The sequence below is a fragment of the Pyricularia grisea genome (genome assembly GCF_004355905.1).
Source record: "Pyricularia grisea strain NI907 chromosome Unknown Pyricularia_grisea_NI907_Scaffold_2, whole genome shotgun sequence".
Taxonomy (NCBI): domain Eukaryota; kingdom Fungi; phylum Ascomycota; class Sordariomycetes; order Magnaporthales; family Pyriculariaceae; genus Pyricularia; species Pyricularia grisea.
In genome coordinates, this window is record NW_022156717.1 from 6,698,026 (window position 1) to 6,712,826 (window position 14,801).

The window sequence follows — 14,801 nt, forward strand, 5'->3', positions numbered from 1 at the left end:
CTTATGCCAATCTACCATGTCTAGGGACACCGAGAACATAATCCCTTGTTCCTAGTCAACGTACATTTTGTACGTAGTACGCCCGTATCGTATTTCTCCCGTTGCAGCTGCCACCGCGTAGCTACGACGTAGTAGGCTCAAGCAAAACAACGTATTTCCTACCAAATACGAAATAGGGATCCATTAAACAACCCCCCCCCCCCCCCCCGAAGGCGAGAGAAAAAAAAAGACAGGCTGCTACCATGATCAAACACCGGGTAATGCCGCATGTACCAAATAGACAACTAGGTAATTACATGTTTAAAACCGGGTTGTCATGCTGTTTTGAACGACAGCGAACAGGCAGGCACCGACGGCCGACCGCTCATTTGACCGAGGCCGCAGCTACATTCCCTGCTCACTTCTGTCCCCTTTGGGGCGAAGGTGAGAAGATCCCTCCTACGCATTGATTGGTTGAATTCTTTTTTTTATGGGATTGTCCTCTTTCTCCCGTTTATGCATATACTTGTTCGTAATGCATAGATTTAGAACTAGTCAATCACAGCATAATGGTTTAAAAAAAGAACGAAAAAGAACAAAACACGACGACCGCATACAGAGACACGCATTCTCAGGCCACCAGCTAGCACAAAAAAAAAAAAAAAAAAAAAAAAAAAAAAAAAAAAAAAACCAACAGAGCTCTTGCTTGAACTTCCCATCTGATGTGCAAGCTTACCAGCATAATAAACCGGTTTGTGTAGTTAGTAAACGGCTACACTGAAACCCAAAACCACGTTCTCTCCCCATCAAAGTCTAGCGTGCTCGATGAGAAACAATCCGATATTTCCCCTTTCGGACCCTTGTTCCCTTCCTCTTTCTCTCTGTCTCTCTCTCATTTTGTCTCTACTGTACTGTATTAGTCTAGGTATGTGGTAGTATCCCTTCTCTGTCCCACCTTGAAGCTTTTTTCTTTTTTTTTTCTTTTTCTTTTTCTTTTTTTAACCCTCGATGCAGGCCGGGAAGCCCTCTATCCAACTTCCTTGCTGCCAGGCCGTTGGAGGAGGGAACGCTTTGGGCATGTTGTATGCATGTGTTATGTGGGTGGGTTTTTATTTTATTTTTATTTGTTTATTTATCTTTTTTTTTTTTTCTTTTCCTTTGTCCCCCTCCTTCTAGACCTGCTAGGGCTAGTGAATATACGGATGAAAAAAAGTCAACTTCCGTCGGTATCATGATTACAAGGATTGCAAAGGGACAAATGGTTCAATAAAAAAATTATATAGAAAAAAAAGGGTGGGAGGGGTAGGATTGTAAGACATTATTACCTTGACTTGGAGGTAAGGAGGGAATAAAGATAAGAAAAAAAAATTGAAGGGGAGTGCGAATAAGTTCCCTAGGCCGACTGCGAGAATTCTACATTGGCAACAACACCCGAGGATAGGGAGAGAACAAAAAAAAGGAGTAAAGCTGCTACTCGGTCACACTACAACTGCGATCCTCACGCAGGATGATCCCTCTCACCAAACTGCGCCGGGCGAATTGCCGTTTCTACTATCCGTCACCGAGTCTTGAGTAGGTAAAGTCAGACTGCTAAAATCCCCCCCGATCACAATTTCTTTCGTCTTCGTTTCTCCGTCGTCATGAAGGGGATAGGATAGATAAAGATGTTGATCAATTCGGGGCGTGCGGTTTGAGGAGGGGATAAAAAATCAAGCCCTAATTATAATGCTTACGAATGGGGATGTGTAGTTATAAGAAAGATGAAAGTATTACGAGCTGCTGCGGCTAAGAGTTTGGGGCTGATCGAGTCTTGGCATACACTAAAACTAATCAACATACACAAGTAAAAGCCGTTGGAAGTGGCGCCAGATTGGCAGACAGAAAGAGCGCACGGCCCAGCGAGCGGTAGTCATCCCTAAAATATGGATACGGTAGATGGGTTTATTTGCAAACCCAGGTTATGCCTTTTTGATGATTAAAAAAGGATAGAAAAAAAAAAGAGAAAAAAAAAAGAGAAAAAAAAAAACAAACTCATCTGAATATGGCCCCCTAGCCAAGCCAACCAATACGCCCTCATGACTAGTCAGCGGAAGCCAGTATTGACAGCCAAGCCATATCTGGCTGATCCGTGATCGCCCCCGATAGCTGTTGAGGCTTGGCAATCTAGCCCGTAGGTTCCGCGCGCTAACCTTGCCGGCGGGCGGACCAACACTGCTCTCAAGCCGAGACCGCGGTTGGTCGTGTAAGAAGTCAAGGGAGAAAACAAAAGAGATGCTGCGCCAAACGCCACGCGGGCTCGCCAAGAATAGCTCACTATGTAATCAGTTATCATAATTTGGGGTATACCACGGTCGGGATTGGGTCGACAGGATTCCTGTCTTGGGGTAACAAGTTTTGCAGTGTCGGGGTAATGTACGTTCCCGGCATCGCGGAACCCCTTGGTGCTACCGTGTTCCCACAGACAATGGCGTCTACCCAGGCTAATTTTCCCCCGATCCTCACCAGAATCACCATGAAATAAATGGAGAATAAAGTTATGACACGAAGCAAAAAGGTTAACGAAGGGTATCATTTGCCCCATTATCGTACCCGCTCGCAACGAAACAGCAGCAAATTCTTCACCTCAACATGAGTCAAGCAAGACTTGAACTCCGTTTTCGATTGGCAGGGGCTGTCGGCGAAAATAATTACTGCGGCCAGCCGCGGGATCTTAGCCGCGGTATCATATCCGCGGTGCTTGATCAAAGCACCAAGGCCGCGGTACCTTGCCGTCCTGTGCCGACGCGTAACTCCTGCCGGGAAGTTTCATTGGCAAGGGCACGCATTCTCTGAACAATTCCTCCAGCGACCGACTTATACCGGCGGGAGAGTTTTGGTCTTGTGGACTAATATGCCCTTGATGAGCATGCAAAGAGCCGCCCTTTCCAGCTGACGCGTCGCCTAGGTCGATCCCCGTAGATAGTACGCGCCCAGGGCTGGCAGATTCACCTACAGGCACGATCACCCCACATTCCCAATTGCGACAGCTCATCTTGGGCTGGGAACTTGCCCTATCTTTCACGAGCAAATTACCCCTGTGAATTTCATAATGGTCAATCAACGGTGTGCATACCTGATGGGAAATGTCCGCCGGTCCTGGAAAGATAATCGGGGGACCGCTCCGGTCTAGGATAAGATCTCCCCGCCCAGGGTGGAGGGTCAGCAGTGACTTACCATGCACTTTCAGAAATATTGGCGCTGCCAACATAGGCCCAGGCCGCCGATGTGGCAGGGGACCGAGCAAAGATAATCTTGCTATGAACAAGTGCACCGCGGGGGTTCTCATAGTCTCTGAATAATTCACGGGGGAACGTCGCGGCCTCCCACCAGTTGGATCGTAAACAGAGTGTTCCAGCAGACTACAAGGGGACAGGTGCGCAAAACAAAAGGTTAGCCTCTGCATCATAAATACCACGCATTAACATGTACGTGGCGAACATTATGGGGTTGAGGGTAGATAGATGGACGCAATGTATTTGAACAAGCCATGCTTACCCTTATTCCACCGCGGCTTGTTTCAACTGTCCCGAGAGATGGAAAGTAAATACGGAAGCAGTTCCGTAACTTTGCTTTCTGCACAGAGGCAGCATCTTCCTTGGTATTTTTCGTCTTGGATGCTCTTGACTGATAATCCTTCAGTCCCGAATCACCTAGTAACGTGCGTTAATGTTGTTTTATTTGGGACGTACCAATTAAGGGCACATCTAAGTCGTCGCCCGAAAGATTCAATGATGTAGGCTTAACTCACCTTGGAAGGCATTGTACAAAGCAGCTAGATAGCCGTACTTCAAGGATCCTATCGAGGAGGCCTGGCAGCAGGGAGCGGCTTGTTAATACCAAGTTTTGATCTGGTTGCATCGGAAGCTACTGCATGGCGCAGACAATGCCGCGGAATGTGGTATTTTTGGACTACTTACAACAAAATCGATCTCTACTGGTTCGTCTGTCGCAAGGCCAAGATTCTGGATCCCTCTACCAAGACCGCAGTATCCTGCGAAGAAGTCTCCGTCAGTGCATGCAGGAACCTTGCGTTGCTAGCACTGGGAGCCTACCGGTTCGTCTCCATTTGTCACCGGTATGCACACCAGCTCTGTGTTCAGTTAGTCATCGTATGAAGGTCACCTGATGCTGGTGGGCAGGTTGGATTGACATACATGGTGTGCACAAAGGCATATCGGGATGTTTGGCTAAAGTCGTACTTGCACAGGCTGCTTACTATGCGCTCGTTCAGTCCTTGTGCCGTGAGAAAGTAAATAAGTTCTTCGCCGAATGAGGTCATGACATTGTCTTCCAACTTGACACCGGCCTTCAACGGAGGCAGGTCGATAATGAAGACCGACTTTGGACAGTAAAGTGTCAGTTGCACAATCCTTGCGTGAGGAACAAAGGTTTGTCGGAGTGTTTCAGCTCACATTCTCAATGATTCCGTTCTGTTCGCCCCAGTCGTATGGTACTAGGTTTCCGGACGGAACCACGATTCGGATGTAGCCGGGAAACTTGAGAAGCTGAAGCTTGGAATGCATATTGCCATTCCCATTCATCGGTGGGAAGCAAAGGCGTGCTACACCCTGAGCACTGGCAGCTACTCGTTCTTGCTATTGACCGGTCAGAAGAGGGAGATAGGGCCATGTATACATGCGGCAGTACAGTCATACGGAGATAGTTTTTGGTCCATATATTGTTTTACTTGGATTTGCTACTAACCTCGGCTTCACTTCCGGCGAACGCAATCAGAGTCGTCTTGGTTTTCGTAGGGTCGACCTTAGTCCAAAGCCATTCGGTGTCCCAGTCGAAGCTGCTCAAAACGGCAAGCTCCAGCTGGTCTTTCTGCAATACCTCTTCGATGGTGATGTCTTGAGATGATCTTGACTGTCCTTGCAGCCAGGTCCTCTTGACAACGCCGGTAGGAAATGGTAGCCTGTTGGCCGCTGGCAGATTGTGAACGCGGGTAGGAGGTACAGCAGAGCTACCTTTGATGGTTGGAGCAACCTCATTCTCCAGCCTTGGCTTTTGGGCTGGTCTCTCGATTTCATGGGCCTCAGTATCAGAGGCCTTTCTTTTCGATAGCCTTGCCAGACGTTCCTCTTCCATCTTCTTTCGATCCATTCCGAAAATAGATGACTGAGTGCTGCTGGGTACAAGCGGCGGTGATGTAGGCCGCTTGGCCTCTGTTTGGGGAGCGGGGACAGACTCAGGCTCTGGTGAGTCCGAGGTCAGATCAATAGCATCGGTGCGTCTGCTGTTCGATCTATTTCGAGATTCTATGATTTCGACATCTTGTGATGAGACGTCAACACCCAAGGACAAGGCGATGGCGATGCGCAGAGCGTCGTCCTCGTTATCCCCGCCATTCAGCGCATGGGCAGCCCTAGGATCCATCGAGAAAGTCTTTCGCACATTAGTTACGGATAAGCTAGAGCCCTTTTGTGATGGAGGAGAAGTTTTTGTCATCAAAAAACCAAAGGGCTGCAAGATTACGATTTGATAGATGCTGTACGAAAAAGTGAAGTTCAAGTGAGGCCATCTGTCAAACGCGTGTTGGGTAACAGATAAAAACCTACCTAGGTGTTGGTTCACAATCGGAGGCGCGCGGTCACGTGATGACTTACCTTATGCGTACCGTACCTGCCGGACAGTTATTCGATCAGTTTCCTATGAAAATTCTTGCATCTTACCTAAGGTAGGTAGGTGTATCTCGTTTGATTGGCTTGCCCACTAATCAATCTTTCATGACGTCAACCTTTTTTTTTTTCGCGGGCAATCAAAGGTGCTTCAATCAAGCTTCAGTGAGCGGCTTCCCCATTTACTGCGCTGACGGGCTTGATCGCGAGACAATGCCATGAAAGAAATGGACTAGCGTCCCATGCAGCCAAGCCTAGGGCAGGACAGCACAAGATCTGCATCTCCGGTCACCGATCTCGATACATGATGGATGTAACCTCAGCTCACGATCGAGAAGGACGGCAGACAGTAGCCCTTCTAGAGATACCGCTAATTGGTTGCGCCAACTTGTCTGCCAGTTGATGTATTCATTTCGTTCCATTTCCACCATGTGCAGACAGGTACGTAGGCGTGTCTGACTTGACTGTATGGATTAACCTGTAGTGAAGACAAAAATAAAACATGAAAAAACAAACCAGGTCCCTGGTGCGGCATACATCACTGGCGTGAGCTATTTGGTAGTCTTGCAGCATCCATGACGCCCACATACACTCAACTCAACCAAGTGACAACAGGAGTCCAGACTCTCCAGCCGTTGTAGAATATTAATTCCGGTGTTCCTCGATATTCACAAAGGCTTGCTTGACAGCACTTGTTCCCCACCCGGACGCAACAGCTGCACCATCTTCACTGTTGCAACATCTCACGCACAATCTGAGCATCCTCGAAAATGGCTTCAAACAAGGGTCCAAAGAGGGTTGTCATTGTCGGTGCCGGTGCAGCTGGCATGTCTTGTGCCGCGACTCTCGCTCAGCATCCAGACAAGTTCAAGGTCACAGTACTTGAGAGGTCTGATGTGCCGGGCGGCCAGGCAACCACAATTCCCATTGATGACCAGAAGTTTGGAGCTGGATGGCTGAACAATGGTGTGCAAGGGGGGTCTACGGTGGGTTTGTTTGTTCTTTGAGATCTCTTCTCTGTGTCTTGTGGCCAAGAGCGTATTATGATACTCGAATAAATATCCGGGATATAATTGCTTGTTACACATACATACACAGATACTTGTTAAACCAGCATCTGCTAACAAATACGATACCGAACCCAGATATTCAAACACACCTTCAACTTCTTCAAGAGGTATAACCACCCGCCTCGGGAAGTCAAGCTCCAGGTATCCTTTGGAAAGGGCACCGACGGCTTCTGGACAAACTGCTTCCCCAGCAAGCTGGTCGAGGAACTGTCGAGCGACATCAAAAAGTTTGGATGGTTCCTCAAGCTCGTCAAGTACACCTTGCCCGTCCTGGGCCTCGTCCCCATCCACGTCATGATGCGCCTCATGTTCTTCAGCAAGGACTTTGAGCACAAGATGGTCTACCCCCTGATCGCTCTGTTTCTCGGCACCGGCAACCAGACCCGCCACGTGCCCTCTGCCATCGTGGAGCGCCTCTTTGACGACCCAAACATGAAGCTGTGGGACTTTGACAAGGACACCCTGCTGCCCAACCTGCCCACAATGGTGACCTTTGACAACCTGTCCGAGTTCTACAAAGACTGGATGAAGGACCTCGTATCCAAAGGAGTCGACATCCGTCTCGGCCACGAGGTCGTCAGGGTGGTCTCGCGCTCGCACGAAGGGGTCGTGATCGAGTCGCGCGCCGCGGGGGGCGACGGCGAGGCGACGACGCACGAGCTCTTTGACGACATTGTCTTTTGCACTCTGGCCGACGACACTCTCCGCCTGCTGGGCAAGACGGCAACCAGACGCGAGAAGTTTGTGCTGTCGGGTGCAAAGTTCTACGACGACATCACCGTCACGCACCATGACCACGCATACTTCAAGAAGCACTACGAGACGAACTTCCAGGACGACCTCTGCGCCCAGCCAAAGTCCCAATCGCAGGAGGAGCAGGTGGCCTTTGCCAAGGGCAAGGACCCCAAGTCGCCCGCGGGCTTCCGGCCCATGTACTACACCAAGAGCTACAAGAAGGACCCCACCAAGATCGAGATGTCGTTCGACTGCAGCAACTACCAATACCAGCTGCTCGATGCCAACGGCAAGGCCGACGACGCGGGCTACGAGCACGTGTACCAGAGCATATTCCTAGACAAGCGTAACAAGGATCTGTGGACTTGGAACGAGATCGACGAGTCCAAGATTATCAAGAAGCAGTGGTGGCACCAGCTCGGTCACCGGTGGCAACACTACCTTCGTGTCGTGCCCGGCATGATGTTCCTCAACGGAAGGAATCACACCTGGTTTGCGGGTAGTTGGACGTTGGTAGTAAGTGGCAAATTTGCCCCCAATCTTTGACCATGGACTGAGGTCCTCTGCTAACAATTTATGAACAGAACATGCATGAGCTTGCTTGCGTTAGCGGAATTGCAGCTGCTTACCGCCTTGGGGCCGATTACAGAAAGTTTGACGACTTTGCCGAAAACTTCTTCAGCAAGTATCTGATGCTATCCCACGGTGTAGTGTACACGATGGAGGAGAAGCGGAGGAAGAGGGCCACATCAAAGTCGTGACTGTGAAGTGATCTCTTTGGTAAAATCCCTTGCGCTCATAGTTTATTTGCAACCGTTTCAAGTTAGCAATCAGAGGGAATGTAATTGTCAACAGATGAGAATCAAGAACTGGACGTTATAAACATAGAGCGTTATCAAGGCGCTGGGAAGTACGCTCTAATGACCACCTCCAAAACGCCAGCCGTTTCGCTCGGGCAGGAACCTAGTATTAGTTCTTTGTAATGCTCCAGTTATTTCAGTGCAATTATTGTCCACCGAAATATCGCCTCATAATTATTACTCGCCTTAGGATACCTCAGTGGTCGTCACAATGATTATGATGTATGATGATCAGCTTTTGACAGGATATATGTGGCTTGTGACATTAAGATCTATATGGCAAAAGTGCTTTAATGTCAACTGTAATTGGTCAACGGACCACCGTATCCTCCCGAAAAAGAAAAAAAAAGAAAAAAAAAAGTTATTTTTTTTGTTTGTTGGTTTGCGTGCTTCGCAGTTGATCATTGTAATCGCAGAGGCGACAGGAAGGCAACGCTTGGTTGGACCGTTTCTTGGCCCAAGGATCATTATTCCTTTCCATGACCTCTCCGCATGGGCTGGTTCGTGTGTTGCGTGACGGCATCAGCTGGGCCGTCATAGTTTTCATCTTCTCCAAACGTATTCTTATCCTCAGCCAACCCACTGGCTCCCCTCCTCCGTCAACATCCGCCTGCTTTAATGTAATAAAAAGAAAGTCCGACTGGCTTTATGTAAGAGGCCGGCACCGCTGACCTTCCCCTCCCGGATGAAAAGCCCAACAGCAATGGGTATCCTCAAAAAGAAAAAAAAAAAAGGAAGAAAAACCAGTTCCGACCTTGCGCTCGCTGACAACAGCAACAACAAACCCCCAATGATGCCCATACCAAATGTGGCCAAAAAATTCCATCGAAGTCGGAACGCTCCCCCAAAGTTTACATTGCCGAAGAGAAATATATCTCGTATAACAACGAATATGAGTGAAAAGAGATGTAAAGACCAATAACAACAAAAAGAAAATAAAATAAGCAGAAGTGGGAGTCGTTGATGAGAACATAATCGAAACGCAAGCCATCAGAAAGCCGACAAGCCTGTGCCAAGTCCGAGTTTGATGAACCGGAAAGCCATCCGTGAAACCCAGTCGATAGCAGACGCCGTAAGTAAACAAAATTAAGGAATTGACCCCAAAGCGTAGCAAAATATGTTCCGCTGTCGACCCAATGCAAACCAATACGCCGGCAGTCGATCGAGACCGGCCACCCAAAACGCCTAAAGTGACGGATCATATCGAGCAAGCAAAGAAGATTTAGTAGATCCACGGCCTGATACTCCTGAGCTGCCCATGAAATGTGCGCAAGGAAATAGTGTACGTGAGGAGGCATGTGGCCTCGAACAGTCAAAAGAAAATTAGATTTGTAGCGAGTGACAGTTGAGAGAGTGTGCGTAATTGAGGGAAGGCTCATTATAAAGCAGAGCATCAACAGCAGCTTTAGGCAGAATGAGCGTTGGCGAATGCTGGTGGCTGCACCCCCAGGTGAAGAGAAGAGTCCAGCTTGAGGATCCGACGAAGCCCATCCTCAATTGCTAGCAGTTCGGACGATTGCTGCGTAATGTTACCGACAGGTTGGGTGCTACCCTGACCTTGGTGCAGCTGAGAGCCATTCGGGATTTGAGTCGTGTATGCCTGGGCAGTGGCGGGTTGCGGGTAAGCCACTGGAGGAGCATGAGAAGCCGTTCCAGCAAACAAGAACTGCTTGAGAGCCTCGCTTCGGTCCACGGCATGTTGCTGCTGTTGCTGTTGCTGTTGTTGTAGTTGTTGAGGTTGCTGTTGCTGCTGCTGGTAGCGCGGCTGATTGAATTGAGACCCTCTGATCGGTTTTTCCGACGATCGTGCTGCCCTGATACGGTCCTGGTATGGAGTTGAGAACGCCGGACCCATCATCTTTACCGGTGTGTTGCTAGAATCGGTTGCCATGTATTCGTCCTCATGGTTCATGGGGAAGTGCGGGCGCCGGCTATGCTGTAAAGGACTGTCACCTGCGCGGGAAGGCCCGGAGCCATTTTCCCGGGGGAGACGAGGTTGCGATGGTGGGGAGAAAGGCCCGATAGGCAGATCCGTGAGTGCATTCGCGGAGCTTGCTCGGCGCGCTCTCTCCTTTTCTGCCTTGTCAGCGCGGAAGAAGAAGTCGAGTGGGGACTCTTCCCGGGCAAGCTTGTCAACAGCTGACTTGTTCACTGGAGTTGGCCTCTCGGAGTCGGTCGGCGGTGGCGAAGGTTCGGGGTTGAAAAGTCTTCCAGGCGGCACAATGCCAGGGGAGTCGGGGACAGATTTGGCCATGAAACTGGGAATCGGGAGCGATGAAGGTGCCGGAGAGGCGTGGAACGTTGCGCCGGCAAAGGCAGCGACCGAGGGGCCCTTGGCCGAAGCCGCGGTCGGTGGCGGAGTCTTACGTGCCCCCTTCATTGGACCTGGCGAGGCGGGATGATTTTTGGATCTGTTCTTGTTGCCACTGCGCTGTTTGGGCTGGGAGTTCGGGTGCAGAGAGGAATCAGTAGTAGTAGTCGTCGGGCTGGGAGGGCTGAATTTGCGCGGAGTTTGAGGACCGGAGGTGAACATTTCTTTCTGGAATGCAGGGTCGACTGGCATGTCGGCCACATCATTCTCAGATGCATAGTATTTACGTGTCGCTGGCGACTGAGTTGTGTTCCGGCTCTGGCGACGCCTGCCCTGGCCCTGCCGGCGGTGGCTGTTGTTGGCATTGATATTTTGGTGCATTGCGACTTGATTGAGGAGACATAGATGTATGTTCACTATCCGACACTTGTGAGGAACGACGTGATTGAGAAAAAGACGGCGCAAAGCCGAACAATTTTTCGAGCCCAGAAATAGAGTCCGTTCGCAAAGTGAAATGACAAAAGTGAGACTTTGAATGAGTTGTGGTAAAAGTGAGGCGAGGTAAATAATGTAACGTAAGATGGTAATCGTTGTGGTGTCAGCACGAGGTTGTTCAGGTCAGCTCCAGAAGAGCGCAAGATGCGACTGCGGTTTTAGGCGCAGATGATTGATTCGTTGCGGCGGGGTCGGGCGCTACTTGTGCAAGGTAGGTGGTGGCAGGCGGGTGGCAGTACCCCCGACAGGAGACCGGAAGCGAGCGACTAATGTTGTTTGGGCCGATGACGCCTGGCCCACGGAAATCTAGCAGGGGTTTGAGAAGCGGCTTGATGAACGAGTCCGAAGATGAATCAACAAATAACATGGAGTTACTCGAAAATATAATTTCACCCTATCGATGTAGATGTTTGCCAATAAACTGGAACCGTGCTCTTAATAGTCACAAGTTTTGAGAGAAGAAAAAACCACGTCAACCGAGCCTCTTCGCCGCAGGTTCGAGCAGGGTCGGAAGGTCTTGTTTAAAACGAAACCACCGAAAGGAAAGTGTAAAGCGAGTAAACAAAACAAAAACAGCCTGGTTGGCAAACTGGTCACTGCGGGTAGGAGCAACAAGGCGAATTTTGTTCTGGCCAAGATTGGGCGACGACAAGGGGTCTTCGCTAATGGCGAAATCGGGCAACCCGGGCAAGGCAATCAATCAATCAATCAACTGACTGTCTGCCAAGGGAATGAGGCAGTTGAGTGGAGCCATTCTAATGACGCCTGGGTCAATCTGAGGGGAAGCGCGGTGTCGCAACAGCTCTGAGACCAAGCAAACCTATCTTTCGTAGCAGTAACTTTCTATAAGGAGGTAGTGAAGCCATTTCAAGTCAGCCGACTAGTCGTCTTTATTCTCAAAACCAATTGGCGAAACGAAATATCCGGGCCGACGTATACGAGATAGGCATGAAATACTCGGGAAACCATTAGTACTAACTGTACGTTACCTTACTGCCTTTACCCTACCTCCAGTATTATCTAGCAAGCAAGCAAGCTAGGTATTGGCAAACACCTGCAACAACAAAAGCCAAGGCTGAATGCAGGGCGCCCACGTCATTAAAACCCAGGTACAGACAGTACTGTAACGGTCAACACGTACTGTACTGTAGGTAGGCAAGGTGGCCAGCGGTAAGGCGGCTAGCAGGCTAATCAGGTTGATTATGGCCTAGGGCCAGTTGGTCTCGCTGGGGCTAGGGGTTAGTGAGCCAGTGGCGTGCTTGAAAAAGGGAGAAATCAAGTCGCATTCATTTGAGGCACAAATATCATTTACAGAAGTACCTCGGGTATACGGGAGAAGAAATTGCTGGATTCTGTGAATAAACGATGGGATGGATTCCATACCGCCTAGATTGCATCAAGGTTCTTTCTTCTTTGTTTCTTTGTTTCTCTTATTGGACACTTGAACCAACTTGCGCCGAACTTGCAGCGTTGAATTAACTGTACAGTAAGGTACCTTGTGAGCAAGTGCTGTTAGGCAGTCAGCCCAACCTGGTGGGGCGAGTGTCACAGTCAAGGGTACTGTACCGCAGAAAGTGGAGGCAAGGGGTAGATGAGCAAATGAGGTACGGAGTACCGTGCCTCAGAGGCAGGCTCCTTGACTGTACCTACCGGTACCTGAGGCACCTAGCAGACATTGCCGCGTAAGGCAAGATCACCCGCCGGTTACTCCGACATTTTACCCCACCACCGCCTCTTTGGCTGTTAGGTCCGATCCGCCCTCCCGTCGCCTCGCACTCGGCGAGCGAAACCGCGCCCCAACTGAAGTTATCAAGGTGCCTGTTTACAGCGAAACACCACCCCACTATCAAAGATCCGACAGCGACTGTGGTTCCCCACAAAAGCAAAGAGACTTGTGTGTGCGCATTGCCATCAACACAACCGAATCAAACGGACAGCCTGATCCCCGACTTGACGAACGACCAACATCCCCGCATTCGACATGACCGACGTTGACATGACAGACGCGCCAGGTGGCGCAGGCCCTGTGGCCAAGAAGAAGGGCGGAGATGCCGCCGCGGGCGAGGGCAAGAAGCGATTTGAGGTCAAGAAGGTAAGCATGCAGCGCCGTTATAATCGGGTTCCGACACGATGGGTTCTGACAGGTGCTTGCAGTGGAACGCCGTTGCGCTCTGGGCCTGGGACATTGTCGTCGACAACTGCGCCATCTGCAGGAATCACATTATGGATCTTTGTAAGAATTCCCGATACCTCTCACTTCGATGTTGTGTTCAGCTGGCTAACTTCTGTTCAGGTATTGAATGCCAGGCAAACCAAGCATCCGCCACGAGTGAGGAGTGCACCGTTGCCTGGGGTATCTGCAATGTCAGTATTCATACGACCGCACGAGAAGGCACCCGCATTGCAGCTGCTGACATAAATACAATACCTCTAATATAGCACGCTTTCCACTTTCACTGCATTTCGAGGTGGCTGAAGGCACGACAAGTCTGTCCCCTGGATAACCGTGACTGGGAGTTCCAAAAGTATGGTCGTTGAGAGGGGATGAGGCACAGAGGCATTACATCCCGGCTTGTAGCCGGCCATGGGTCCAACGGCACCGACAGCTTCGTTGAGTTTCCCTGGCGGGTAGGGAAACGCTCAACCTCGGGGAATACGAGGAATGCAGAGCAGAGGCGGAACCAAGAGAGATGGACAGGTGGGTGTCTGGGCAACAGGCTCACATACGCACAAAAAATTGCTCGACGAGACCAAGAATACTCAGTGCTGCATGTGGCAGCAAAAATAGATAGTGACCTTGGCAAGCGTTTACTTGTCTTGTTTTCGTTTTGCGGTCTGCAAAGCTAACGCTCCATCAAGAATCAACATGAATACCCTGCATTATGACAGACACCTCGATCAAAACCCGTGATCATCACCGCAGTGCCTTCTCATCTATAACGATGTTCTGTGGTGTCTGTAGCGGCTTCGATCCTCCTCCTAGAGGCAGCCACTTGACGGGATGGCGGTTGTAGAATGGCCAGGGCGGCAAAACCAGAGCGAATGTAAGTGCAGTTCCTCCAAGACCTATGTACACAGCGAGTTTGATGTCCTGCAAAAAGTAGCCAATGATGAAAGAGAGAGTCTGTAACATATGATTCGAGGTCAGCAGCTGGGTCGATGGGCAGTGGGGAGTCAAGAAAAATAGTAAATAGCGTACCCCGACGATGCTAAGCAGGATGGTGGCTAATTTATCCGCCAGCTTCTGGCCTTCAAAGTCCTAGAGCACGAGTGGAACCTGTTAGTTGGAAGAAGAGGCCACGGTTCAACCAAGGCAGCTTAAGGAGGAGAATATCGCACAATTTGACCCTCGAAGACATCGCGAGCTTGCTCCAAAAGTTGTTCGGCCATGGCTGATGCTAGATAACCGTTGTTGTTTTGTTTTGTTTGTTATTGAGTTGCGGTACAATGTATGGGCGATTGTTTGGTGAGGCCAGTGTTTGGTGCTTGTAAAGGGCCGAGCCTCTAATCAGCCTTGCGTACAACGTGGCTGCTCAAGTCCCAGCTTACGGCAATTGGACGCCATATGTGGGGGCAGGAACGGGACCTGACCCCACACTAGGCCTTAATGACTCCGTAGTCTACAAGACCTGGGGGGTGGGTGCACTACTAGCCTTCTATCGTCGGATAGCCTACTTAAAAATATCTGCTA

At 49.9% G+C, this 14,801-nt stretch overlaps 5 protein-coding genes across 5 annotated transcripts; 2 read left to right on the top strand and 3 right to left on the bottom strand.

The window, feature by feature from the left end:
• Positions 1–2,557: 2,557 nt before the first annotated feature.
• Positions 2,558–5,411, bottom strand: PgNI_04559 (uncharacterized protein). Its single transcript, XM_031124604.1, has 9 exons — positions 4,723–5,411; positions 4,431–4,613; positions 4,173–4,357; positions 4,071–4,108; positions 3,936–4,009; positions 3,767–3,827; positions 3,514–3,668; positions 3,193–3,377; positions 2,558–3,053 (listed from the first exon to the last, which is right to left on the bottom strand). Exons 1-9 carry the CDS (start codon positions 5,395–5,397, stop codon positions 2,702–2,704), a joined length of 1,908 nt encoding a protein of 635 aa, XP_030984879.1. The 5' UTR covers positions 5,398–5,411; the 3' UTR covers positions 2,558–2,701.
• A 998-nt stretch (positions 5,412–6,409) lies between these two features.
• On the top strand, positions 6,410–8,205 carry PgNI_04560 (uncharacterized protein; the record flags this gene model as incomplete). The annotated part of the gene is made up of 3 exons (XM_031124605.1): positions 6,410–6,625; positions 6,785–7,960; positions 8,029–8,205. 3 exons carry the CDS (start codon positions 6,410–6,412, stop codon positions 8,203–8,205), a joined length of 1,569 nt encoding a protein of 522 aa, XP_030983730.1.
• A 1,504-nt stretch (positions 8,206–9,709) lies between these two features.
• PgNI_04561 (uncharacterized protein) lies at positions 9,710–10,996 on the bottom strand (the record flags this gene model as incomplete). Its single annotated transcript, XM_031124606.1, has 1 exon — positions 9,710–10,996. The coding sequence occupies one exon, from the start codon at positions 10,994–10,996 to the stop codon at positions 9,710–9,712; it is 1,287 nt and encodes a 428-aa protein (XP_030983731.1).
• A 2,095-nt stretch (positions 10,997–13,091) lies between these two features.
• Positions 13,092–13,648, top strand: PgNI_04562 (uncharacterized protein; the record flags this gene model as incomplete). Its single annotated transcript, XM_031124607.1, has 4 exons — positions 13,092–13,202; positions 13,265–13,343; positions 13,404–13,474; positions 13,550–13,648. The coding sequence occupies 4 exons, from the start codon at positions 13,092–13,094 to the stop codon at positions 13,646–13,648; spliced, it is 360 nt and encodes a 119-aa protein (XP_030983732.1).
• Positions 13,649–14,024: 376 nt separating this feature from the next.
• On the bottom strand, positions 14,025–14,500 carry PgNI_04563 (uncharacterized protein; the record flags this gene model as incomplete). The annotated part of the gene is made up of 3 exons (XM_031124608.1): positions 14,025–14,234; positions 14,310–14,369; positions 14,450–14,500. 3 exons carry the CDS (start codon positions 14,498–14,500, stop codon positions 14,025–14,027), a joined length of 321 nt encoding a protein of 106 aa, XP_030983733.1.
• Between the last annotated feature and the right edge of the window lie 301 nt (positions 14,501–14,801).

Bases quoted from the DNA above. Each gene is read 5' to 3' on its own strand.
- PgNI_04559 (XM_031124604.1), bottom strand. From the start codon at position 5,397: ATGGATCCTAGGGCTGCCCATGCGCTGAATGGCGGGGATAACGAGGAC. The intron at 4,109-4,172 runs GTATGTCAATCC...AACTGAACACAG, and splicing joins TATGCCTTTGTGCACACCAT to AGCTGGTGTGCATACCGGTG. The intron at 3,669-3,766 runs GTGAGTTAAGCC...GCACGTTACTAG, and splicing joins TTTGTACAATGCCTTCCAAG to GTGATTCGGGACTGAAGGAT.